Source organism: Mesocricetus auratus, unplaced genomic scaffold (assembly GCF_017639785.1).
Source record: "Mesocricetus auratus isolate SY011 unplaced genomic scaffold, BCM_Maur_2.0 Super-Scaffold_6730, whole genome shotgun sequence".
Lineage (NCBI taxonomy): Eukaryota > Metazoa > Chordata > Mammalia > Rodentia > Cricetidae > Mesocricetus > Mesocricetus auratus.
This window is the reverse complement of record NW_024429184.1, coordinates 16,043,632-16,068,164: the sequence shown is the minus strand read 5'-3', so window position 1 is coordinate 16,068,164 and position 24,533 is coordinate 16,043,632. Positions and strand designations below refer to the sequence as shown.

Genomic DNA, 24,533 nt, shown 5'->3' with positions numbered 1-24,533 from the left:
GCGGGAGGATCCCGAGTTTTAGGTCAGCCCCAGCTACGTAGCAAGTTTGAGGCCACCCTAGGAGACACGAGACCCCAAAGAATCTAATTGTATTTACCGTTTGGTTCGTCGTGAACATTCATTCATTAATTTCATTCAATTCCTCAAGCTCCCGCTAGTGCCACGTGCTTCGCTAGTAAAATAGGAATAGAGACTTGGCCGTGCTCTTTCGGCACTTGCAGTCTAGTGATATTAAGGTGTTTTTTTTGGTTTGTTTGTTTGTTTTAGATCTTTTTTTCTTTCTTCTTTTAGCTAGTGTCTCCCGTCTCGAGAGTGGGGGTGACCTTGAGTTCCCGCTCCTCTTGCTTCGGTATACCACTTAGGGGTCTGCGTGTGCAGCGGGAGTAAAAGAGCAGCCGCGCTGAGAATGAGCCCCGTGCGGTTGGTGCGCGTGAGGCGCACTGCCTGCGTTACTAGGAGAGCTGACGGATGACGCCCCGCCGCACGCCGCTCGGCTCGCCCCGGGGGGATCGCTTCTTGGCGGACTAGCAGTGACTCGCGGGGAAGTCTACGCGCGTATGCACGCGGCACTCTCTGCCCAAGGTCCGGGGACTTTCCCCTAGGCGGAAGTAAGGAACTCGTCCCTCGTATGTAGCCTAGGAAACAGGCCTTCAGAGCGAGCTGCCTTCTCACTTGCAGGGCGGCTATTTTATAGCTCTAAAATCTCAGGGTTTTTTTGGTTATGGTGAGGAAATTGGTCCGTCCAATTCCAAAATGACGAGCCACTGTTTTAAGCATGATACGTTAGAGTTAAAGATTCTGGAGCCATTCTTGCTTGAGGAATATATATACATAGATAGGAAATTAAGTAATGTAGGAAAACCAGGTGGGGGTGGTATTATGCAAATATTACGTGCCCCGCCCCGTGAGCTGGGCGTGGCCACTCCGGCGACCCAGAGCGGGAGCGGCTGCGGTCGTGTGCGCGTGCGCACTACAGCGGGACGCCGACGCTGGAACGCTGGGCTACGGGTGCACCTTCCCAGTGAGCCAGGCATGGCGGGCGCGGGCCCCGTGTCGAGTGTGCTGGGGCTGCTGCTTGTGTCTGCGCTGTTTGGGGTCCTTGGTGAGCGCCCCAGCCCCGATCTAGGGGCACACCCAGGTACCAGCGAGGGTTGCTGGAGGGAGGCTTGGTCTGCCCGGGAGGAGCGTCCTCTCCCCTGACGGGTGTCTTTAATCCGCAGAACGCCGCTCTCAGGTCGGTCCCGGAGCCACCGAACCCCGGCGGCGGCCGCCACCCAAGGACCAGCGCGAGCGAGCCCGGGCCGGAGCGCTGCCTTTGGGGGCGCTGTACACTGCGGCCGTCGTGGCTTTTGTGCTGTACAAGTGCTTGCAGGTGCGGTATAGCCGTGGCCTGGGGGAGTCCTGGGCCTCAGTCTCCTGGGGGCGCTACGGGGCCAAAAACAAGACTCCGCTTCCCGGCTACCTGTAAAATGAAGACTAGTTCCTTTGTCTCCCTACATTACGGGGGTTCGAGGATCCAGAGAAGTAATGGACTTCCCAGAGAGGAGCCTGGGAAATTGTAGCTAATGACCGTTACGCTTAATCCTCCCACAACCCAGTGAAGAGTCGTTTTCTTACTCGAGATCATCCACATAGTGTCTGATGGAAGTGGTATTTTAACCCAACTATAGTGTCTGTATGCGAAAAAGTGCACAACCTTGGCCCAAGGGGTTAATCGCTGCAACAACAGTGTTAGGGTGCCAGACACCAAGCCATTTCATGTTCTCCCTGGCAAGGAAGTCCTGAAATGTGAACAGACAGTAATTCTGATGGATTTGAAATTGTTGAACCAGAGAGTGGTACCCACCACCCAGAGCTGTATCGTCAGCCCTGACCAGTTACTTGTATTAGGAAATGGAAACTGAACTAATCAGTGACATAAAACTGTATGAGATGACTCGTAACGAGTCCAGGCAGACTTGACAGGGTAGAATGAGGATTGGAATTGATTAGTAAGGTCTAGCAGAGCGTAGTGGTGCACGCCTTTAATCCCAGCGTTTGGGAGGCAGAGGCAGGAGGATTTCTGTGAATTCGAGGCCAGCCTGGTCTACAAAGTAAGCTCCAGGACAGTGAGGGCTGCTACACGAAGAACCCCTGTCTTGAAAAACCAAACCAAAATAAGTTCTATTCCTGTCTTATAAATGGAGCTTTAGGACCTGTGGAAGAGAGGTAGGCATTGCAGCTGATAGTTTTATGGTGCATTGTTGTAACCTGCTTTACAGTTACAGGGTCTGCCCATCATAACGGTGGGAGAATTGTACCCTAAAAATGAACCTTAGGGCACTGCCTTTAAGAGCACTGTATCACCAGCAAAACAGCGTGGAAGGGGAGTAATGTGAATTGAAAACTGACTTGACAGAATAGGGATTTTATACCAACAGAGACTGAGGGAGCTGGACCTGGTGGCACAGACATGCGCCACTCAGAAGTTGAGGCAGGATTGTAAGTCCAAAGCCTGTCTGGGCAGTTTAGCAAGACCCTCTCTCAAAGATGGAGGGCAGGGATGCTAAACAAGAAAGCAGGGATGTGTGGTCAGTCTTCTGATCCCTCCCGTAGTGTTTCAGGGTCCCAAGAGGGCTTTAGCAGTCTGTCCATATGTGGACACGTTGTTTCATGTTCTGGACTATATATAGGCTATTGGGATTCTGAGGTGAATGCCCAGAGCTTTCTCTGGCTCCTGTCTTCACTGGCATTGAGGACTGAGGTGCCGGGGCCTTGACTCCGTCAGCTTTACCTTTCCTGCTTCGACAACAGGGCCCGGATGAGGCTGCCATTCTCCAAGAGGAAAAAAACAAGAAGAAATCCCTGCAGTCAGGTGGGTTGGGCAGTAGTTGTGGTTTTGGTTGGGGAGTAGGTCAGGGAGCTGCAGGAGTAACCATCCCATCTATCTTCTCCCAGAACAACAGCTGGTACAGTTGACACAGCAGCTGGCCCAGACAGAGCAGCATCTCAACAATCTGATGACCCAGCTGGACCCCCTTTTTGAGCGGTGAGAATTTGTGGGGTGAGTGGGGAGCCACAGAGGCAGATTGAGCAGCCCCTGAGTGGGTGTTTCTGCAGGGTGACTACTCTGGTCGGAACCCAGCGGGAACTCCTCAACATGAAGCTCAAGGCCGTCCACCAGCTCCTGCAAGACCGCAACCCTGATGCAGGTGTGCACGCTCCAGGAGGTGATGGCTGGGAGACGGAGGCCGGGCAACTGGAACAAGCTGATCTTTCCCTCCCAGAGGCTGGCATGCCCTTTCCTGAGCACTTGGGGAAAGAGGACCGACAAGTTGCTGGAGAGAGTCAGGCCTGGGAGGGGCCTATAGAGTGGAGCCCAGATTCATGGAACCTAGCTCCTTCCTGGGAGGCAGAGCAGGGGCTAAGGAGAAGATGGCACAAGACTGTGACAAAGGACCCAGCAGGGAAGTGGGAACAACCCGCGAAGGGTTAGTAAAACCCAGCCTCCGTGTCCTGGCTCTTCCTCTCTGCTTTGCTGCTCCCAGACAGTCCGACACAGGAATACTGGGGACATAAGCCAACTGGGCTTCCCAGAAAAGATTCCCATATTAGGAAAAGAGGCTGCCTTCCAGAATTGGGAGAAGACAGAAGGAGCTACAGTTCTTCCCCTGAGGCTACCAATATGCCAGCCATCAAGACTCAAACTCCTTTTTCTCATGGTTTGGACAGAAAGGTCTTTCTAAAAATACAACAAAACAGCACTTTATTAAAACAAAGTAGCACTGTATTAAAATCCAGTGGGGAAATAAATTATAGAACATAAGAGGTAGTTCAGGAAGATCTGGAGTCCAAGGCCAGCCTGGGCTACATGAAACCTTGTCTCAAGAAAAGACACTATATACAGTAACCAGGTGTGGCAGCATACACCTGTAAACCCAACACTGAAAGGCTGAGGCAGGAGGAATTCAAGTGCATAGGCAGCCTGGATCACATAGTAAGACCCTGCCTCAAAAATAAAACAAGAAACCACAGATAACAAAAATGGCCTCCTTTACAAAGCCGCAAATTGAATAAACCCAGTGGCTTGGTGTTAAAGGAGCTGAGTCAGTTGGGGCTCAGCTAGGTTGAAGCCTGCTTTCTGATTCTTGTTTTGTTTTTAAAACAAGACAGGGTTTCTCCGTGTAGCCCTGAATGTCCTAGAATTCGCTCTGTACATAAGGCTGGCCTCGAACGCAGAGATCAGCCTGCCTCTGCCTTTTAAGCGTAAGGATTAAAGTCATGCGCCGCCATCCACAGCTTGCTTTCTGATAAGCTAGTTAAATGGTCTGTGTCAACCCATGGAGGGTTCTGGTTCCAGAGCTGAAATAGATTCCCTTTTGTTCTTGGCTCTGCCCTATCCCTGAGTATACCAAGTTCTGGAATTTTACAATTCTCTTCGGGCATGCCCAACTGCCACATATATCCCAGGATAGCCAAGAATGTGGCCCAGCACATTTGTAGATGACGGTGTCATGTTGCAGGAAGGTCGGACATGTCTGTGAATCTAGCTCTTCTGGCTTCTGTGGGAAGGAAACAGTTCAGGATGAGTGCTGTATCCAGACAGTCACCTGTGGGGATGGGGGAAGCCCTGCTATAAGAGGAAGCACTCCTTTCCAGTTTACCTGATAGCCACAGCCAGGCTGTGGTACCATTGTGACATCTCCTCGTGGTCAGTGGACATAAGCAGTAGCTTCTCATCAGGGAAGGACAGCTAGGGAGAAACCACTGTAGTTCAGAACAAGTCAGGCTGAAGCCCCCACTGGTACCACGGCGTGAATTCAGGGATAAGATGATGACTAAATATGAAACCTTAGCCCCAACAATCCCTTTACTTTCATGAAAAGGGACCCAGGCCAAGTGATTTGTTGGTCTGTAAGTGCTTGAAGTATACTTGGGGCCCAGATTTCCCACCTACAACTTACACTGAGCAAACCTCCACAAGTTCCTCCCGAGTGGCCAAAGACCCTGTTAAGCTGGCACTGGGACATAGGGTACAGGGCTTTGCAGACAAAGGTGCCACTCTTGAGCAGGTGCAATGGGGGTCGAGGCTTGGTCATGAGGAGCACATCAGAGAAGAGGAAGAACATGCGGGGCCGAGGCTCCCCGGTGGGAGGCACCACTAAAAGCCAGCCCTGCCGTAGGAACCATCGTCCTAGAAAATGAGAGTGCCATTATTCTGGTACAGCTCAGGCATCCGTGAGAACACAAGAGAAGGGCAGGGGGAATCCAGCGCTGGGAGGTAGCATGCTGGCTATGGTTGGGTGGTTTGTTTTTAATTACTGTGTGTCCATGTGGAGGGCAGAGGACAACTCTGTGGAGTCCCTTCTCTCCTCCTCCCTTTATGTGGGTTCCGGGATTAAGGTTCATCCACCTGAGCCGTCTGCCGGCCCAATGTGCTGGCTTTGTAGAGGAAGAGGAGTGAGTGAGCAAGGGGCAATTGAGGACTGGAGGGCAGAGGCCACAGTCTACCTGAAGTGAGCCCTTTTGCCTTGCGTCCACTGAGGAGAGCCTGGACACGCAGGAGGTGCTGGTCATTCTTCTGGGTCTGGCCAATGGCATGGACTCTCTGGGCAGTCTCAGTCACCCGGCGGGCAGCCCCTGGAACAACATCCCCTACCTCACTGCCAACACAAGTGTAGCTTCGAGCGGCTACTGGTAGGAAAAGGCGAGCTAGTCTGGAGGGGGCCTGGGTCAGGTTCTAGCTTCTTGAAGCAAAAGCAGGGCACTTAGGGACACTATACATGGAATGAAGGTGGGACACACCAGACATTGTTGGAAGTCAGAACCAGAAAGGCGTTCGGGACAGGCAGCCTCTGCCTGAGTTGGAGAAGAACAAGAACGTACGTGTGAGCTGCTGGCAGTCAGGGCTGTTGGGAACTGTGTTTTCAGCCAAAGCCACCACGAGATTCTCATACCTGGAAGGGGACAGTTGAAAGTGAGGAAGAGAAGTAGAGGCAGGAAAAATGCCCTGCTTTCATATGACCTGAAGATCAGCCCCCAGACGTTCATGCCTTAGTTATAAGGTCGGGAAAGGCCTGGCTTCTCTGGGGCCCCTCTAACCTGGGGCTCAGAATCTGGGCTCACTGAGCGGGCCACTTCCATCCCACACTGAAGAGCCAGTGGCAGACTAGTTCAGGAGGCTGGGTCAGAAGTTAGAAGTTAATCAAACCAAGGAGGCTACCACAGACAACCGAGGAGCCCTGGGATAGAACTTCAGACTGGGCTAACCCCTCATCCCAGTGAGCTTTTCCAGATAGCCTGTGCCAGGCCTTAGTGCAGGTTCCCACAGCCCCAGTCTGAGGCTGCAGACCCTGGGCACCCCTGAGGGTCCACATTTCCTCTGGTAAAGGCTCCTTAAACGTAATTGGGCCCAGAAAGGCAGAGCTGGGATAGAACCTACGGCGCCCCCACAAAGCTGCAGGCAGCAGTTATGCAGCCTGAGATAATTCCAGCCTAGGGGGGTTCACTCACTGCTGGAGTCGCTGCAGAGGCAGAGGGAGCAGGTCCTGAAGCTTAAGACCCCTAAATTCAGGGCGGCCTTCCTGAAGCTGCACAAACCTCCGAAAACGTTTATTCTTCTTTAGCAGCTCCTGGACCGAGAGGGAGAGCGGCCACTCTTAATATCACATTCATCTGTGTGCACAGCCTTCCGCGAGCTGTGCGCTCCTGAGGGTAACCTAGTCCTCCTAGGATGTTAGCAAAGAGCTGGGCTCTAAATGCTGAACACTAGGTTGAGGGGGCGGGGCGGGGAGTTACCCGAAGGGTGGTCTGGGCACTCTGAGCATTGGCAGCAAACTGGGTGTAGAGCTCCAGGTGCGAGCAGAAGCCCTCTAGTCCCGGCCCCCAGTGTCCCTCTTCCAAGTAGGGAAGCAGCTCTCTGTGTGGGCAAAGGACAGTTAAGGGGCAGGCCAACAACTACTCAAGCACTTACATGCTTCCCATGCACCCTGCCTCGAAGGTACTGCTATTATCCCATTTTACCGCTGGAGCACAGGCAGGTTAAGGCATTGGGCCAAGGCCACAGGTGAGAAAGTTGGCAGATGAACTTGGCCTTTCTGAGTCTGCCCGGAGGTCTCCCTCCCTACAACGCTTCCACTCACAGGCTAGCAGCATAGATGCGCTCCCAGGTCCCAAACAGAGTCTGGCGCTCTGGTGGTCGTAGTGTCCCCTTGGCTTTCAGGATTCCCAGGAAGTACTGTGAAGGGAAAAAAAAAGTTTTCTTAGTCTGTGGCAAGAGGAAGTCAACGTCGAGGTGCAGTCAGAAACTGCAGACCTCCGTCTGAACTCCTAACCCTGGGGAAGCAAGGTCTGAGACCCTCCCACACCCCCTCCGCGCCCCACCGTGGCCACCAGCCCCAGTTGCTCCTGGTAGCGCCGCTCGGTCTCCAGCAGCTCCCGAGCGGTGCAGACACGTTTCCGTTCCCAACGAGCACGCTGCTGTCGCACCGGGCAGCGCGAGACCGAGTCTGGGCTCTCCATGCCTGACCCAGGGTTCCAGGCTTCCTGGCAGCGTCGTTCGCGCCGGAGATTCAAATTCCAACCGCTCGGGGGCGGGGCCGCGGAGGTGCGGCCCGGGATCAGAGCGCGAACACAGAGCATGCGCAGCCAGCCAGCGGCTCGCTGCGTGTCCGGTCTGCCAGTGTCCGCCCCACCCGCCAGGGCGGCGCTACAGGTGCGCTCCGAGGTGGCGCGAATGCCACGTGTGCCCAGTGTGCACAGACCTCTGCGAGGCGCGAAGGTGGCACAGCCGTCTGAACACGCAGACAAGAGACTCCAAAATGCAGACTTTGACAGGGCCTCGGTGTCTAACTGCAGAATTGGGAATGTGGGAATAAGTACGGTGCAGACCGTGTCCTGAGCCGGTGTCAGACGGGGAAGCGGTTGGCCAGTCATTCCCAGGGCTTTCGCTAACTAGGAACTTTGAGATGTAGACAAAAGTGAGCAAGTTTTAAGTTACTGTATGTTTCCTCATTTTATTTTTGGTTTTTCACAACAGGGTCTCTCTGTGTAGCCTTGGCTGTCCTGGAACTCGCTCTCTAGACCAGGCTGGTCTCCAACTCACAGAGATCGCCTGCCTCCCGAGTGATGGGATTGAAGCCACCACTGCCCGGCATCCATTTTATTTTTTGTTGGGAGTCCTATAATGTAGGCTGGCCTTGATTTTATCCTCCTGCCTCCAGCTTCCAAACGCTGAAGTTGGTCTCGCAGCATCATACCCGGCTTACGAGGTGCTGGGATGGAACCCATTTATGCATACTAGACTATCATTCTACAGCTATGTTCCGCAGTCTTCGCTCTCTCTCTCTCTCTCTCTCTCTCTCTCTCTCCATACTGATCTAAGCTTGATCACAAACTAGCTTCAGGTAAGGAGTCAGCAGTGGTGCTTTGAGTTTACTGGAGGTTTTTTTGGTATTTATTTATTTGCTTATTTATTTTGGTTTTTCGAGACATGTGTAGCTTTTGGAGCTTGTCCTGGAACTTGCTCTGTAGACCAGGCGGAAATCACAGATCCACCTGCCTCTGCCTCCCCAGTGCTGGAATTAAAGTTGTGAGCCACCACGGCCCGGCTAGGGTTTTTGTTTTGTTTTGTTTTGTTTAATTTTTCTCTCATACACAACATTCTGGCCACAGTTTTCCTCCACTCCCCTCAGCCCTCCCGCACCTCCCCCCTCTACCATTCTGATTAAAGGCAAAAGCTTTGATGTGTTAACTGCATTACCTTATCAAAAAGAGGATGTTCTACATTTTCCTTAGGACTTGAAGAATTGGGTATACTCCTGTAAGGCAAATTGGAACATTTTGTCAATATGTATCAGGAATCTCTCTTTAAAGACTTTCATTAAAAAAAAAAACAGTTTGGGGGCTGGAGAGATGGCTCAGAGGTTAAGAGCACTGGCTGCTCTTCCAGAGGTCCTGAGTTCAATTCTCAGCAACCACATGGTGGCTCAAAACCATCAGTAATGAGATCTGGTGCCCTCTTCTGGTGTGCAGGGATATATGCAGGCAGAACACTGTATATTTAATAAATAAATCTTTAAAAAAAGACTTTCATTTTTTACTTTTTATTCATTGATTTGTTACATTTTAATTGCAGTTCTCCCTCCCTCCCTCCATCCCAAATCCCACCTCCCATCTGCTGCTCAGAGAGGGTAAGGCCTTCCCTAGGATGTCAACTAAGTCTGTTCCATCACCTCGTGGAGTTAGGACCAAGGTATTCAGGGGTCACACACAGTTCAGTCCTATGTGGGTTCCCCAGTTGACAGTGCAGTCAGTGGCCTCTCACTAGCTAGGGTCAGCTGATTCTGCAGGTTTCCCACCACAGTCTTGACTCCTTTGTTCATGATATCGCTTCTCCCTCACTTAGATTGTACTCGCCCAGGTTGGCCCAATGGTTAGTTATAGATCTCTGCATCTGCTTCCATCTGTTCCTGGAAGAGGGATCTAGCTTCTCTGGGGTTGTGGACTGTAGGCTGGTTACACTTTGCTTTATGTGTGGTTACCTCACTCAAGATGTTTTTTTCTAGTTCTATATATTTGCTTGCAAATTCCAAGATGTCATTGTTTCTTACTGATGAGTAGTACTCCATTGTGTAAATGTACCACATTTTCTTTATCCACTCTTCGGCTGAGGGGCATCTGGGTTGTTTCCAAGTTCTGGTTATTACAAATAACGCTGCTGTGAACATAGTTGAGTGAATGTCCTTATAATATGACTGTGCCTCCTTTGGGTGTATGCCCAAGAGTGGTATTGTAGGGTCTTGAGGTAGATTGATTTCTAGTTTTCTGAGAAATTACCATATTGATTTCCATAGCAGCTGTACAGTTTTGCACTCCCAAGATTTTCATCTTTAAAAAACATATGTTCACATGGGAGGGTATGTATACATGGGAGTGGGGTATGTGTACATGTGAATGCCAGTGCCCAGAGTCCAGAAAAGATGTCCCTGGAGCTGGAGTCATGGGCAGATGTGTCCACCTGGTGTGGATGCTGGGAGTCTCTTAGGAGCTGGAGTATGCATGTGGTAGCCACCAGGTATGGATGTTGGGAATCAAACCCTGGTCTTCTGGGAAAGCTGGAGCCCTCTGAACTCCCCAGCCATCTCTCATACAGATACACAATTTTTTTGGGTGGGGGGGATTTTGAGACAGGGTTTCTCTGTGGCTTTGGAGGCTGTCCTGGAACTCACTATGAGATACACACAAGTTTTAAAATAATAAAAATAAATATTTTTTAAACAGGGAGTGGGCTGGAGAGATAGTTTATTAGTTAAGAGTGCTGGCTACTTGGAGGCTGGGGAAATGGCTCAGTGGTTAAGAGCACTGACTGCACTTCCGGAGGACCCGTGTTCAATTCCCAGCACCCACATGGCAGCTCACAACTGTCTGTAACTCCAGTTCCAGGGGATCTGACACCATCACACCAATGCACATAAAATTAAATAATTATTTTAAAAAATGCTGGCTACTTTTCCAAAGGACCCAGGTTCAATTCCCACTACCCACATGATTGCTCATAACTGTCTGCAACTCCAGTTCTGAGGATCAGATACCCTCTTGTGACCTTCTCAGACATCAGACATACATGCGGTACACAGACAGAGGCAAAACATCTATGCATATAAAACATAAATTTTTTAAAGATGTATTTATTTGTTATGTGTACAGTATTCTGTCTGCATGTATGTCCACAGGCCAGAAGAGGGCACCAGATCTCATTACAGATGGTCGTGAGCCACCATGTGGTTGCTGGGAATTGAACTCAGGACCTCTGGAAGAGCAGTCAGTGCTCTTAACCTCTGAGCCATCTCTCCAGCCCCAAAAAATAAAATTTTAAAATATAAAAAAAAACGTTCAGCCGGATATGGTGGTACACACCTTTAGTTCCAGTGCTTGGGAGGCAGAAGCGGGCAGATCTCTGTAATTTCAAGGCCAGCCTGATCTACAGAGCTAGTTCCAGGATAGCCAGGGCTATACAGAAAAACCCTGTTTCAAAAAACAAAAACAAACTATATATATATAGCCCTCTCTCCCACACCTAAAACTACTCAAAAGCTGGTCACAACTCAAACATACCCAAGACCAAGTGTGCCCCAGGCATTGTACACCGCCACCTCGTCCCTCCCTTTGAATTCTTTCATTCTCCGTGTGTGTGTGTGTGTGTGTGTGTGTGTGTGTGTGTGTGTGTATTCTAAAAAGCTATCAAATGGGAAAATACTCATAGCAAGTATAATGTCAAGAGAGGAGAAAAGGCGAGCTACAGAGCTACTTATTAACATGATTCCCTCTGCATAAAAACGTGTGTGAAAGCCTGGAAGGCTACGCAATCAAAACCTAATTGTGGTTTTTAATCTCTGGGTGATGAGCTGAATATAATTGAACAAATGAGTATCTACCTGTGCCAGGCAGTGAAATCCTGAGGCTAAAGTCTCAGTGAGCATGGAAGATATCTTAATTCCCTAAGAGTCTTCTTCATTTTCCCCACGTTTCCTGCATTGAGCATGCACTGTTTTGTGATTATAAAATACATATTGATTTGGGAAACTAAATGTGACAAGCATTAGACCCCATTTCTTCCACTTGGAATTCTTAGGAATCTGGGCCCCGAGCCAAGAAGCAGGGTATTGCCAGGGTTCTAAGCTCCTCCAGCTCAGATATTCTAAGAATCCTGAAAATGTTACATTCCAGGCTTAGACTAGAGGAGAACAACATGACTGTCTTGGGGAATTGGAGAGTTTGGAGCAGACTGTTTCTTTGGTCCGGGTTCCAAGAAAACTGTGACGCTAGGTTAAGAGCCGGTGACAGTGTCTCAAGTGAATGGGGAGAGCCTGGCCTGGTGGCTTATGTCTATAATCCCAGCATGTAGAAAGCCGAGGCAGAAGGATTGCTGCAAGTTTGAGGCAAACCTGGACCACAGAGTGAGACCCTGTCTCAAAAATCAAGACAAAAGAGAAGCAAATGAAGTTCAAATGGGCAGATAATCCCATGTGGATCATGTAAACCTAAGCACTAAGAGTAGTGTGCAGGGCCTGGAGACACGGCTCAGAGGCTAAACACACTGGCTGCTCTTGCAGAAGACCTGGGTTCAGCTCCCAGGATCCGATACTGCCTCCTGGCCTCCTAGGGCTTTCTGCATGCATGTGGTACTCATGCAGGTACACACATACACATGAAGAACCAGAGAACTGAAGGAGGAGGGGCGGGACAGATGGCTCAGTGCTCAAGAGCGCTGGCTGCTCTTCCAGAGGTTCTGAGTTCAATTCCCAACAGCCACATGGTGGTTCACAACCATCCATAGTGAGATCTGGTGCCCTCTTCTGGTCTGCAGGCATACATGCAGATATGTGTGTGTGTATGTATATAATAAATCACTGAAGGAGGAAGAGATGGTGGTATAATGTCTTGGGTATGCGTGAGTATGTTGGGAGTAGAGCTCACTATGAAATAGGTTGGGAGCATTGTCTAACTGGTAGAGGAAGGCAAGGCTGAGGAGACACTAAGGACTCCTCGAGATGGATCCACTTTAGTTCCACCACACTGATAGACTAAAATGGTGACTGCATACCCATGGCCAACCCCAGACCTCAAGTGTAACCATGTCTGGGGAAAGTGGGGTTTTTTGCATATATAACTGAGTTTTTGTTATTGTCACAGTTGTTTATCATTGTTGTTATTATTTTATTATTATTATTTGAGACAGGATCTCAACCATGTAATTCTGACTGGCCTGTAACTTACTATGTGGAGCAGGCTGGCTTCAAACCCACAAAAGATCTGCCTGCCTCTGCCTCCTGAGTAATGGGGTCCAAGGTGTGCACCACCAGAATCCAGGAGTGGCAACAAAAGGGGCCTCCCCAGGGCCTCTGAGGTAGCCTGGTCCTGCCAAAACACTTCAGACTTAAGGCCTACAGAACGCTGAGATTTAAAACAATTGCATTGCCATAAGACACCTGGTTTATGGTCATTTTTATGATAGCCCTAGCAATAATAGTGTGATGGGCAGAACTAACTACAGGCCAGCCTCAAGACTTCAAACAGCTTTGGTCTTTGCTTCCAATCCATGACTAGGGAGAAAGGGGCTTTTCTCCTGCTCTACCAGTGAAGAATTCCCTCTCCTGAAACCCAGGGTTAATCAGAAACCTGTTCAGGAAGGTGTGTGTCAAGGTTTAGAAACACAGATCCCAGGGATCAAAGACTTGGCTTTAAACACCTGTGGAGTTGTCCTGTGCTACGCAGGGAGTGTCCCTGATACAAGAACTCTGAGAACTCTAGCTTGTTTTAGGGTTTGGCAGATCCCTGAGTTACAAAGTTGTGATTTAGGATCAGAGTCCACGTCTCCGCCCAAGCCAAGGAAATAGCCGCATGGAGAAAGAGAAGACTCTGGGGGTCCAGAACTGTAGAGATCAGCTGGAAAGTTAGTAAACTATAACAATGCCGTACCTACAAGCAGATCTGCGTTGGAACGCAGACACAAAGCCCTACAAAGGGGAGGAAGAGACGTGGGATCATGGTGCTATCAGGAAGTATATGAAAATCCTGGTCAGGCTGAAAAGTTCAGAATATTTAGTAAGAAGGAAAATGGATAAAAGCTGAGATTGGTATTAGAGAAGGGATCTAATCAGCCCCAAACTCCATTTACAGTACGGTCCTCTCTGCTCCCGTGGCTTCTCCCTTCCAGACTACGCTAGTTATTACCACAGTCTGCCTTCAACAAGTCATCCAATTCAGACATTACCACGTTCCTTCCATGTGCCAGAGTCCAAGTAAGGCTCTGAAAACAGCCAACTATCCAGAGTACTGGATGGATCAAAATGTCATGGATGACGCTGAATTTGGCTTCAGAAAGGTCAACAGGGCCTTGTGCATGGTAGATAAAGCACTCTGTCACTGAACTATACCCACTCACACAAAGGCAACCTAGAACCCTTAGCTGTCTTCTAAGACGAGCACATGGGGAAGTCAGCTTTATTCAGCCATAGACATCTTCATGTAAAATATGACTGACAGACAAAGCAGACAATTTGAAGTACCATAAAAGTGATTATATATATATACATATATATATGTATATATATATATATATATATATATAATCTCAGCACACAAGACAATGAGGCAAGAAGGATAGGGTATAAGCCTAGAGTGATCCAAGCCAGCCTGGACTACATAATGAGATCATGTCCAAACAACAACAAAAGGAGGTTTGGGGGGCAGTTATGGTTCGGCATACACAAGTCATTGACAAGGAGCTCCTAAGATAAGAGTACCTGGCAAGGTATTTTGCAGGGAGAAAATACTAATAGTTGTTGAATAAAAAATTGAGATTTTGAACCCTGCCCTCATGGAATACAAGATTAGTAGAGCAGATAAAATGTCATAAATCATCTTAATATGAATTAATTCGTGAGCAAGATTATTGCTGAGGTCAAGTGCTGTGTGGCGGTAACTCAGAGGCACCACTGAAAGCTTCCAGACTGGAGGCAGAGGGCTGGTTAAAAAAAAGGGTTCCTTGGGTTAGCAAGATGGCTCAGAGATAAAGCCACTCGCCCTGCGAGCCTGGCATGATGGGAAGAAGGGTACAAATGGAGGAGGAGATGCGTCTAGAGAAGGGGGTCAGGGAGTTGCCAGGAAGTATACACAGACCCTGACAAGACCGGAATGCTCAGAATGTTTAGAAGGAAGGAAAATGAACAAAAGCTAATCAGTGTTGGAGGAAAGTATCTATGCAGCCCAAGCTCCACCTTACAGTATGATTCCCTCTGCTCCTGTGACCTCTGACAGTCTGCGTTTGACCCTGGAATCCACGTAAAGATAGAAGAGAGCTGGCTGCCCTCTGACCTCTGCATCCAAATACACACAAGCCCACACCCGCATGCACACAGGAATCCAACACCTCTGGCTTCTGTGGGAATCCGCTCTCCTCTCCTCTCTCTCTCTCTCTCTCTCTCTCTGTTTCTCTCTCTCTCTCTCTCTCTCCTCTCTCTCTCTCTCTCTCCTCTCTCTCTCTCTCCTCTCTCTCTCTCCTCTCTCTCTCTCTCTCTCCTCTCTCTCTCTCTCTCTCTCTCTCTCTCTCTCTCTCTCTCTCTCTCTCTCTCTCTCTCTCCTCTCTCTCTCCTCTCTCTCTCTCCTCTCTCTCTCTCCTCTCTCTCTCTCTCTCTCTCTCTCTCTGTGTGTGTGTGTCTCTCTCTCACACACACACACACAATTTAAAATAAAATTAAATGCATGGTGGTGCATATCTTTAATTCCAGCACTTAGGAGGCAGAGGCAGGCAGATCTCTGGTTTGAGGCCAGCCTGGTCTGCAGAGCAAGTTCCAGGACAGCCAGGACTACACAGAGAAACCCTGTTTCAAAAAAACCAAAAAGAAAAGAAAAGATTCCTGGAGAAGCTGCCTAGGTTCTGAATGAGAACAGACAGGATTTAGAAAAGTATGATAATGAAAACATTTAGCATTGTGGTACTTTATAAACATGAATAGCCAAAGTTAACCCTGATTGGGTCCATCAGATGAGGTATTTGGACTCTTCAGTACTTGGCAGTACCCTTCAGAACAGGAATCATCTAGAAGGTTCTCAAAGAGAAGCTGGGATAGCAGAGTTACCTGGAGCCTTGGGATATGGCTGTATGCTACAGAATTAAAACTCAATGCATTCAATTAATCTATACAGCTACCTGGCTGATTGTTGACTGAATAGTCTTTGATATGGGCATGAAATGGCCTTATTCTTTCCCCATTTGTTGAGGCCATGGGGATCTCCTGAGAATGTGAGCTTCAGAGCTAAACGTTGCCCTCTGTTCTATGCTGCATGCTTGGGGACAGTAGCAATATCTGGAAGATTGGAAGAGGCTCAGTAAGTGTGCATTAAATGGACAGACTGGGGCCTAATATAAAAACTGGATTCTGTCACCCTCTTCAAAAGATTTCTTTTGACATCTCTTATTTGGTGTGTGTGTGTTTGCACACATACCTGTGCCATGGTACACATGGGAGACAGAAGGCGACTTGTAGGAGATGGTTCTCTCTTTCCACCATGTCAATTCTGGGGACCCAACTCTGATCATCAGACTGGTGACAAGTGCCTTTACCCACTGAGCCATCTGGCCAGCCTCTGTTCAAAACATTCCATGCCTCTCCTTTGCCCAGAGTACTTACTGTAATAGCCACCTCCCCGTGGAGCTCCTACCTCTTCTTCAACGGTGGGGTCAGATTTTGCCTGCTTCCATACTTTCTTGTGGCAGAATTATGACAATATGTGTTCTCACTCACTGGAGTGAGAGCTCCTCAGATAGGGATTTCCCTATCCCTAGTCCACAGTCCAGCATGCTGTAGGTACTAATACAGAATGCAAATATGAGTGGCATTCGTGGCACCAAGACCTAGATTTAAATAGGCAGTAAAAGGTTTGGGGAAAAAGGAGCGAGTATTTTAGGGCTAGGAGTGAAGTTCAGTGGATGAGCACTTGTCTGACACACGTGTCCCTGGATTCAGTCTCGTCCCTGAAACACAAGAACAACGGGCGTAGGAGCAAAGAAGTGCACAGACTTGCGCGCATACACACTCGTGCAACACTCATACACACATACACACCACACACATACACACTCACATACATATACACACATACACACATACATGCTCACACACACATACACACTCATACACATACACACATGCACATCACACACAGACACACACGTGTGCACACAATCACGAATTCACACACACTCGCACACTCACACACGCGCACACACGAGTACTCTGGATCATTAGGGGGAAAGCAAGAGACAAGACTTAATGGTGTCTTGGGTGAGGTTTTGCAGACCTGAAAGCTGGAAAAAGAAAATGGTCATACTTTGGCAGGCAATGGGGCAGCCACCATAGTCTCCCTCATGTATATATGTATTCAAACATTGATACTCCAAACTGCCTCCTACTTAGCCGTGAGCCCCTCCTACGCAGCCCTAGACTCCCCCAGTGTCTTTACCGGCCCCTTTACCCGAGACCTGACCGAAGCAGGATTTATACACGGGTTTCTTGTCTCCTCAGCCCAACTACACGGGGGCCTCAGCTCCCGTCTTTTCCCTTCCCTGCCGGGGCTGGGAAGCAGGCCAGGCCTAGCAGAGACTGGCGGGCAGAAGCTGGGTGGTGCCACGGAGAACCTATACAGTGCCAGGTGGTGCCTTGGGCTCCAAGCGGAGCTGGTGATCCCGATAACCTTCTGCCTGTGACCACACCTGCCTCTCACTCCAGCCCTACCTCCTACCCGACCTGTGTCCAGGCTTTGGTATCGGGAAGGGGGCACGGGGCCAGGCAAACCTGCGGGACTTTGGCTCCATCTCTACAGAAGGGCATTCTGTGAGTCAGCCTGCTCCCCTCAAGGCTTGCTCCTCCCCCCACCCAGCTCCTATTTCCATGCACGTACAGCCCGTACACACACACCGTGTCCTGGGACACCCCAGTCAGTCGCATGGCTTCCCTGGGCCCCAGCCCTCGGCTCCCTCAGTTGGTCCCAGCCCCGACTGCACCGCCGCTGCTGCTTCTGCTGCTCCTGGTAGCTGCTCATCCCCGGGGCCTGTCCGGAATGCAGGGGGAGCCCTCCTTGGGAGAGAGTTCATCTGGGGAGGATGATCTGGGCGTGGAGGATCTGCCCAGCGAAGAAGATGCACCTGGGGAGGCGGGTCCACCTGGTAGGGAGGATCCACCTGAAGATAACGCCAAAAAGGAGGCTTCCCCGAAGTCAGAGGATCTACCCACTGTTGAGTCTCCTGAGGACCGTCAAAGTCCCCACGGGGACAGAAAAGGTAAGTCAGCTCCCAAACTGAGGTTCAGGTAGTTTTCCACCTCCCATCCCCACACCCCAGCCCTAGCGGGGATGCAGGAGGGAAAGTGGGCTCTAACAGGCAGCCCTTCTCCCTAAAGGGAAGAGTAGTTGGGAGAGACAATGGAAGAGAGGGAGGAGTCGAGGAAGAAATAGAGCTGAGGATGGATAGAGAGGGGAAAGTGTGGAGAGTGTGACAAGAAGGGGGGGGGTGTCCCGAGGACGCACAGAGAGCAGGCTGATGTCACTCACTCGCAGTTGGCAGTGTAGGAAAGGCAATCAGTGCAGGAAGTCTGGTCCCGGGCAGGAGGGGAGTAAGGGGTGAGGTGGGGTATTACTAATGATCTGGATTGGGCTGGCCTTGAACTATTTCCTGCCATCTACCTGTGTCTGAGCTCTGGGATTGCACATGTGCACCAGCACACTTGGTCCTGGGTCAGGAACTTGGCAAAGCTGGAGACAGGGAAGAGAGAAGGTGGGAAGGTGGGGTGAGTCCGGAAAAGCAAGGCTGATCTACTGACTCGGGTCGCACACTCAAGGCACTCTACAGACCCTAGCATTTTAGCTGTCTTCCAGCCAGTGGCCGAGTCACAGTTGGTAGCTTTGCACCTAGTCAGCACACTCTTGTGTGGCCCCGCCAGAGCCGGAGGGAAATCTTTCTCATTATGGGCACTGGGAAGTGACTGGGCTGTAAGAGCGGGCTTATCAGTTCTTCTCATTTATGCAGGGGGTGGCCACAGTCCTTGGAGCTATAGAGGTAAGACACCGCCTCCCACACAGACCTAACCTGGGAGTCCAGCCCTCCTGAACCGCCCCACCACCTCCTCCAACACTAGCTCTCATCTGGACCCGCGTCTCAGCCCCCCCCGCCCCTGCCTCCACGCTTCCTGATCCACCCCCTCATTTATCCTAACGGTTCTCGTCCTACTCGTCGGACTTCTCTCATCCCAGGCACCCTGCTCTGGCCCAAGGTGTCCCCAGCCTGCGCCGGCCGATTTCAGTCCCCTGTAGATATCCGCCCGGAGCTCACCTCATTTTGCCGCACCCTGCAACCCCTGGAACTACTGGGCTATGAGCTTCAGCCTCTCCCGGAACTGAGCCTGAGCAACAATGGCCATTCGGGTGAGGTGTCGGGGCGGGGCCTAGGGAGGGGAGTGGCAATTGAGCTGTGCTTGGGGTTGTGCTGGTGCTCACCGGTGGCTACTCCCTTGCCACTCCCCACACAGTACAGTTGACTCTGCCACCGGGGCTGCAGATGGCTCTTGGACCTGGGCAAGAGTATCGGGCCCTGCAGTTGCACTTACACTGGGGAACTTCAGATCACCCGGGCTCAGAGCACACGGTCAATGGCCACCGCTTCCCTGCTGAGGTGGGCATTGGGCAGTCCCCAGAGGAACGAAGAGGGTGAAGAGGGTGTGATCAAAGCTCTGGCCTGAATCTGATCCTTACGCCCCTCTCTAGATCCATGTGGTTCACCTCAGTACTGCTTTCTCAGAGTTTCATGAAGCCTTGGGTCGCCCAGGAGGCCTGGCCGTTTTGGCTGCCTTTCTGCAGGTACGGCGCTTGACAGTCATGCCCCACGGGTTCCGAGCATCTTGCTAGCAGAGACCCCCCCCCCCCCCCGTTGTTCCAGCACTCTCAAGCTGGCCAATTAGCTGTCAGTTCCTTTTTTTGTTTTTGTTTTTTTAAAGGATTTTTTATTTACTTATTTTTATTACATATAAAGTGTTCTGTCTGCATGCATGCCTACACGCCAGAAGAGGGCACCAGATTTCATGATAGATGGTTGTGAGCCACCATGTGGTTGCTGGGAATTGAACTCAGGACCTCTGGAAGAGCAGTCAGTGCTCTTAACCTCTGAGCCATCTCAGTTCCACTCCAGCCTTTGGTCATTCATTCAGCAGCAGCAGCATGGAACCAGAAAGCAGACTTCAAGAAGGCTCCTTTAAGGAGCCCACAAACAGAGACTGACAGCCAGAAATGAAGAGCACTAAACATAGTGGTCACAGAGGAGCGAAACTTAAATTCTTGGCTGGTGGGAAACAAGGAGGAATGTTGCCCGGAGAGAGAAAGAGTGTGGGCCATTCAGGGAATGCCACAGGCAACCGTGGGCCTGGCGAGGAGTCCTTCCTCAGCTACTTCTGTGACCCATCATTCCCCCGACATGAAATGCAGCATTTATTCAGTGGCCTCTTAATGGTCGAGAGTGCACACACCACGGTAGGAGGAAGTGAGGCCATGAGATGCCCTAGAGACTCACTAGTGTGAAATTCACAGCACAAAGCGTAGATGCAGGACTGCACTCCAAGAGTCAAACTCATGAATTACTGAAGGGAATCAGAGGTTACAGGAGCACAAAACAGATCGTGGTTTTCTTCGCGAGACCAGAGAGTGTATGTGGGAATAATGAGGGAAACTATGAAAGTTAGCAGAGCCCAGATCACTGAGGAGCCAAGGATCCTAGCAAAGTTTCTCCTCCTCCTTCAGTTTGCCATTGAGATCAGTGCACCAAGCTAATTCATCTGCAAAGCAAGAGTAATAGAACTGGAATGATAAGGTTTTACATTCCCCCAGCATTCTTAGAGGCGGGGAATGGAGAAAGACTACGGGAACCATAGCCCATGTTCAGGCCTAGGAACGGGAGTCAATCTTCCTTGCATTGACTGACTCCCATGGCCACCCCTGCAGGAGAGCCCAGAAGAGAACAGTGCCTATGAACAGTTGCTGTCACATTTGGAAGAAATTGCTGAGGAAGGTCAGTATGTGGCTTGTCCTAGCAATGGAGAGTGGAGATATGGAAGGAGTTGAGGGGGAATTGGCTCCGAGATTGGTAATAACTGCGGAAGTGACGAGAGACCCATGGGAACAGGGAAGCTACTGTCCACAGGTTTGACAACTAGAGATCAAAACCAAACAGAAAATAATATTAAACAAGAAAAAAAAAAGTTGAGGCTGGGCATGGTGGCATGTGCCTTTAGTTCAAGGCCAACCTGTCTACATAAAGAGTTCCAGGCCAGTCAGGGCTGCATAGTAAGATCCTGTCTCAAAAACTAAAAAACAAAAAAAGCAAAAAGCAAAATAGAGAGAGAAAAATGCTTAAAACATGGGATTGAGTGTAGAAAACTAAACTGATTTTGAGAACAGTCTACCATTTCTAATCATCAAATATTTTATATTTATAAGTCTTTTAGAGCAGGGCCAGATAGTGCATGATGGCAATACCAGTGCTTGGGAGGTTGGTTACCGACCAAGTTAGAAGCCAGCCAGCTACATGAGACCGTGTCTCCAAAAACGCTAGGGATATGGATTGGTGGCAGAGCAAGGGTGTGTGTGTGTGATTGTGTGTGTGTGTGTGTGTGTGTGTGTGTGTGTGTGTGTGTGTGTGTGTGGCTCTAGGTCCACCACTGAAAAACCACTTTAGCTGAAAAGTTAGTTCCCTTCTCAGTGACTGAATTACTTTAAATCCCATGTTACTAGACTTCTAGATTTTTGATAAACGGAAGTGCAAGGAGCTTTTTTTGGGGGGTGGGGGATGTTTTGGGTTTTTTTTTGTTTTGTTTTTGAGACAGGGTTTCTCTATTTAGCTTTGGAGTCTGTCCTGGAACTCACTTTGTAGACCAGGCTGGCCTTGATCTCACAGAGATCCACCTGTCTCTGCCTTCCTATGTGCACCACCACCACCCAGTTTTGTGTCTGTTTTTTATAGTTACAAATATTAAATGCATTTACAAGTTATTCTATGTGTATGTGTGCATGTGGGAATGTGCTCACTAGACAGAATACAGGGTCTCCACCACGGAACTACATCCCAGCTCCTTCTCCTTGTATTCCACTCTGGAATCAAGTCTGTGGTCCTGCATGGTATGGTGATGTACTCAGAAGAATGAAGGCGTCAGAGGAAGGCTTCTGACCTCACTCTTTTCCTGGGGCTGCAGAGATGGCTCAGCAGCACAAAGCCCTTCACTTCCCTTTGGATTAACCACACATAGTGAGAAGCAGTGAAACTATGCCTGTGCCTGGAGCTTCCAGGAGACGCCATGTAGGTGAGAGCTCAACACAGACCCTACCCACAGGCACAAAGACCGAGATCCCAGGTCTGGATGTTTCCGCACTGCTGCCGTCTGACCTCAGCCGTTACTACCGCTATGAAGGGTCTCTAACGACACCTCCCTGCAGCCAGGGAGTCATCTGGGTTGTTTTCAACCAGACAGTGAAGCTGAGTGCTAAGCAGGTGAGAGTGGGCTGTGACAGTGACACAGGCATTGGGAAATGGGAATGTGGGAGACAGGAGGACAGGCCACTGAGACACAAGGTGGGGGCCCCCTTGCTTCTTTTTGTCTTGTACTATCTGCTGACCCTCCTTCCTCCAGCTCCACACTCTCTCTGTTTCCCTGTGGGGACCTCATGATTCCCGGCTACAAATGAATTTTCGAGCCACACAGCCTTTGAATGGACGAATGATTGAGGCTTCTTTCCCTGCGAGAGTGGACAGCAGCCCTGAGCCAGGTGCAGGTTTGTCTGACGCCCATGTCACCATGTCCCCTAGCCGCGGGCGGGTCCCTTTTCTTCCTGTCTCCACTTGTGCCACAGCCTGTCACAGGTACCCATGGGCCTTGGCTCTAATGTCTCCTTTTTCTCTCCAGTCCACACGAGTTCCTGCCTTGCTGCTGGTGAGTTGGGGTCCCTCTTGTTCCTGATGCCAGGGGGCACCCTTTAGTATCATTCAGTCCAGGAGCTAGTATTTTCCCTTTCTGCATCCCAACCCCCCTTCCCTGTACCTCATTTAGTTATCAGAATGAGGCTCCAGAAATCTTGTGATGCCCCTCCCCCAACACCCTTTCACCTAGCTGTTCTATCCTTCTCCACCTCCCTCCTCCAGCCGGCCTGTTCTGGAGACTGAGGCCCTGGGGGCTGCCTGAGCACTCACTCTGGGAAGGGGTCAGGAGTATAGGAAGCCAGCTGAGAGGGAAACCCCTGGCACTCCCTGAGGCAGCCCCTCCTTTCCCCCAGGTGACATCCTAGCCTTGGTGTTTGGCATTCTCTTTGCTGCCACCATCGTGGCCTTCCTCATACAGCTGAAGAGGCAGCACAGGTATCTATGGCCCTCCCTTGGCACAGCCTTCCTTGTGTAACCCAGAATTCCAGGGCTGCAAATGAGCTCATTCAGGGCTGGTTTTCGGATTCTGGTTCCCTGTTCTATAGGCACAGAAGCGAGACCAAAGATGGAGTTAGCTACAGCCCAGCAGAAATGACAGAAACTGGAGCCTAATAAGAAGTCAGCTGGAGGAGTCTGGAAACCTCGTCCTGTTCTGCCCATTACACAGTTACTTTTTAACCACTAAGGAATCCTTTTTTCATCTTTTCCTTCAAGTACTGCAATGGGATCTTACAGTGAAAAGGCAAATTGCACTAAATTCTTGCCACCACCCTCCGTTTTTTTTTTTTTTGTTTTGTTTTGTTTTGTTTTTCCCCTCGGGATAGGATTTCTCTGTGTAGCCCTGGCTGTCCTGGAATTTGCTCTGTGGACCAGACTGACCTCGAACAGGGATATGAATGTCTGTCTCCCAAATGCTGGGATTAAAGGCACACATCACCACCCAGCAAGTCTTGTTCTTACTATATAGTCAAATGATCTACCACTGAGCTATACACCCCTTGACCTTACTATGTAGCCAGGGCTAGCCTTGAACTGAGTGTGTATGGTAATGGAGTTTGAACCCAGGATCTTGTTCTGACTGGGCAAGTGTTCTACCAGTGACCAAGCTTATAGCCCCTCCCCCCCTTAAACTCTCTAGCCTCCTGTCTCAGTCTCTTGAATGCTGGGTTACAGGCATGCACCATCATGCCTGGCTCATCCCAATTATTTTTCAAATAAAGATTTCTAATAAAACACATACAAAGTAAATTTTTCTTTTTGTTTTTCAATACAGGGTTTCTCTGTGTAGCTTTTGGAACCCATCCTGGCACTTGCTCTGTAGACCAGGCTGGCATCGAACTCAGAGGTCCACCTGCCTCTGCCTCCCGAGTGCTGGGATTAAAGGCATGCGCCACCACTGCCCAGCTAAAATAAATCTTTCTAAAAAACATGTATTGCTTTTCTTTGTCCTTGAATCAAAAGGATGTTCTATTAATTTCCTATGGCTGCTGGGGTAAAAACAATCCCCACAAGCTCAGAGTGTCAACCCTTACAGCTCCTGAGGCAAGGATGTCCAAGATGAAGTTTCCTGCTAGTCCAGGGGTCAGTGGGCTGTATTCTTCCTGACTTGCTCAAGTAGAGCATGCCCACTTTCAGATTTGTTCCTGGCCCTTTCCCCAAAATACTCCAACCCTTGCTTCCTCGGTCACATCTACTCCTACTGCCTTTCACCTTATTCCTACCCCCACAAGTTTTTCTTTCCTCTTTCCCTTCTAGACCGAGTCTTACTCCATAGCCCAGACTGGATCAAGTCTCAAGTCCTAGCCTCAGTCTCTCGAGTGCTGGGACTACAGGCCTGCACCTTCATGCTTGGCTTTCCCTAACCCTGAGGACTTGTGATGAACTGGGCCTGACCCCATTGACCTGTGATAACCTTCTCCATTTCAGACTCTTTGCTCAGCCACACAATGTCTCTTTCTGGCTAACATGGCATCTGCCAGCGTTAGACTATGCACCTTGTTGGGGTAAGAGTCAGGAAGTTGGCTTGGACACACCCTCT

General features: G+C 49.9%; 3 protein-coding genes across 5 annotated transcripts; 2 read left to right on the top strand and 1 right to left on the bottom strand.

Moving 5' to 3' along the window:
* Window positions 1–958: 958 nt before the first annotated feature.
* Ccdc107 (coiled-coil domain containing 107) lies at window positions 959–3,775 on the top strand. 2 transcript variants are annotated; one of them, XM_021232268.2, is made up of 5 exons: window positions 959–1,102; window positions 1,221–1,372; window positions 2,794–2,854; window positions 2,938–3,028; window positions 3,100–3,775. In XM_021232268.2, exons 1-5 carry the CDS (start codon window positions 1,033–1,035, stop codon window positions 3,473–3,475), a joined length of 750 nt encoding a protein of 249 aa, XP_021087927.1. In that variant the 5' UTR covers window positions 959–1,032; the 3' UTR covers window positions 3,476–3,775. The 2 variants fall into 2 exon arrangements, with proteins under 2 accessions (XP_021087927.1, XP_005078852.2); XM_005078795.4 differs by having other exon boundaries at window positions 962–1,138.
* On the bottom strand, window positions 3,729–7,561 carry Arhgef39 (Rho guanine nucleotide exchange factor 39). The gene is made up of 9 exons (XM_005078894.4): window positions 7,363–7,561; window positions 7,122–7,216; window positions 6,778–6,898; window positions 6,493–6,611; window positions 5,866–5,936; window positions 5,491–5,619; window positions 4,944–5,173; window positions 4,644–4,732; window positions 3,729–4,541 (listed from the first exon to the last, which is right to left on the bottom strand). Exons 1-9 carry the CDS (start codon window positions 7,498–7,500, stop codon window positions 4,526–4,528), a joined length of 1,008 nt encoding a protein of 335 aa, XP_005078951.1. The 5' UTR covers window positions 7,501–7,561; the 3' UTR covers window positions 3,729–4,525.
* A 9,655-nt stretch (window positions 7,562–17,216) lies between these two features.
* Window positions 17,217–23,730, top strand: Ca9 (carbonic anhydrase 9). Of its 2 annotated transcripts, none has more exons than XM_005078794.4 (11): window positions 17,217–17,821; window positions 18,566–18,595; window positions 18,790–18,960; window positions 19,065–19,207; window positions 19,300–19,392; window positions 20,527–20,593; window positions 21,912–22,069; window positions 22,209–22,344; window positions 22,482–22,508; window positions 22,849–22,930; window positions 23,041–23,730. In XM_005078794.4, the coding sequence occupies exons 1-11, from the start codon at window positions 17,488–17,490 to the stop codon at window positions 23,105–23,107; spliced, it is 1,308 nt and encodes a 435-aa protein (XP_005078851.1). In that variant the 5' UTR covers window positions 17,217–17,487; the 3' UTR covers window positions 23,108–23,730. The 2 variants fall into 2 exon arrangements, with proteins under 2 accessions (XP_005078851.1, XP_021087952.1); XM_021232293.2 differs by having other exon boundaries at window positions 17,220–17,821; window positions 22,209–22,350.
* Window positions 23,731–24,533: the final 803 nt, after the last annotated feature.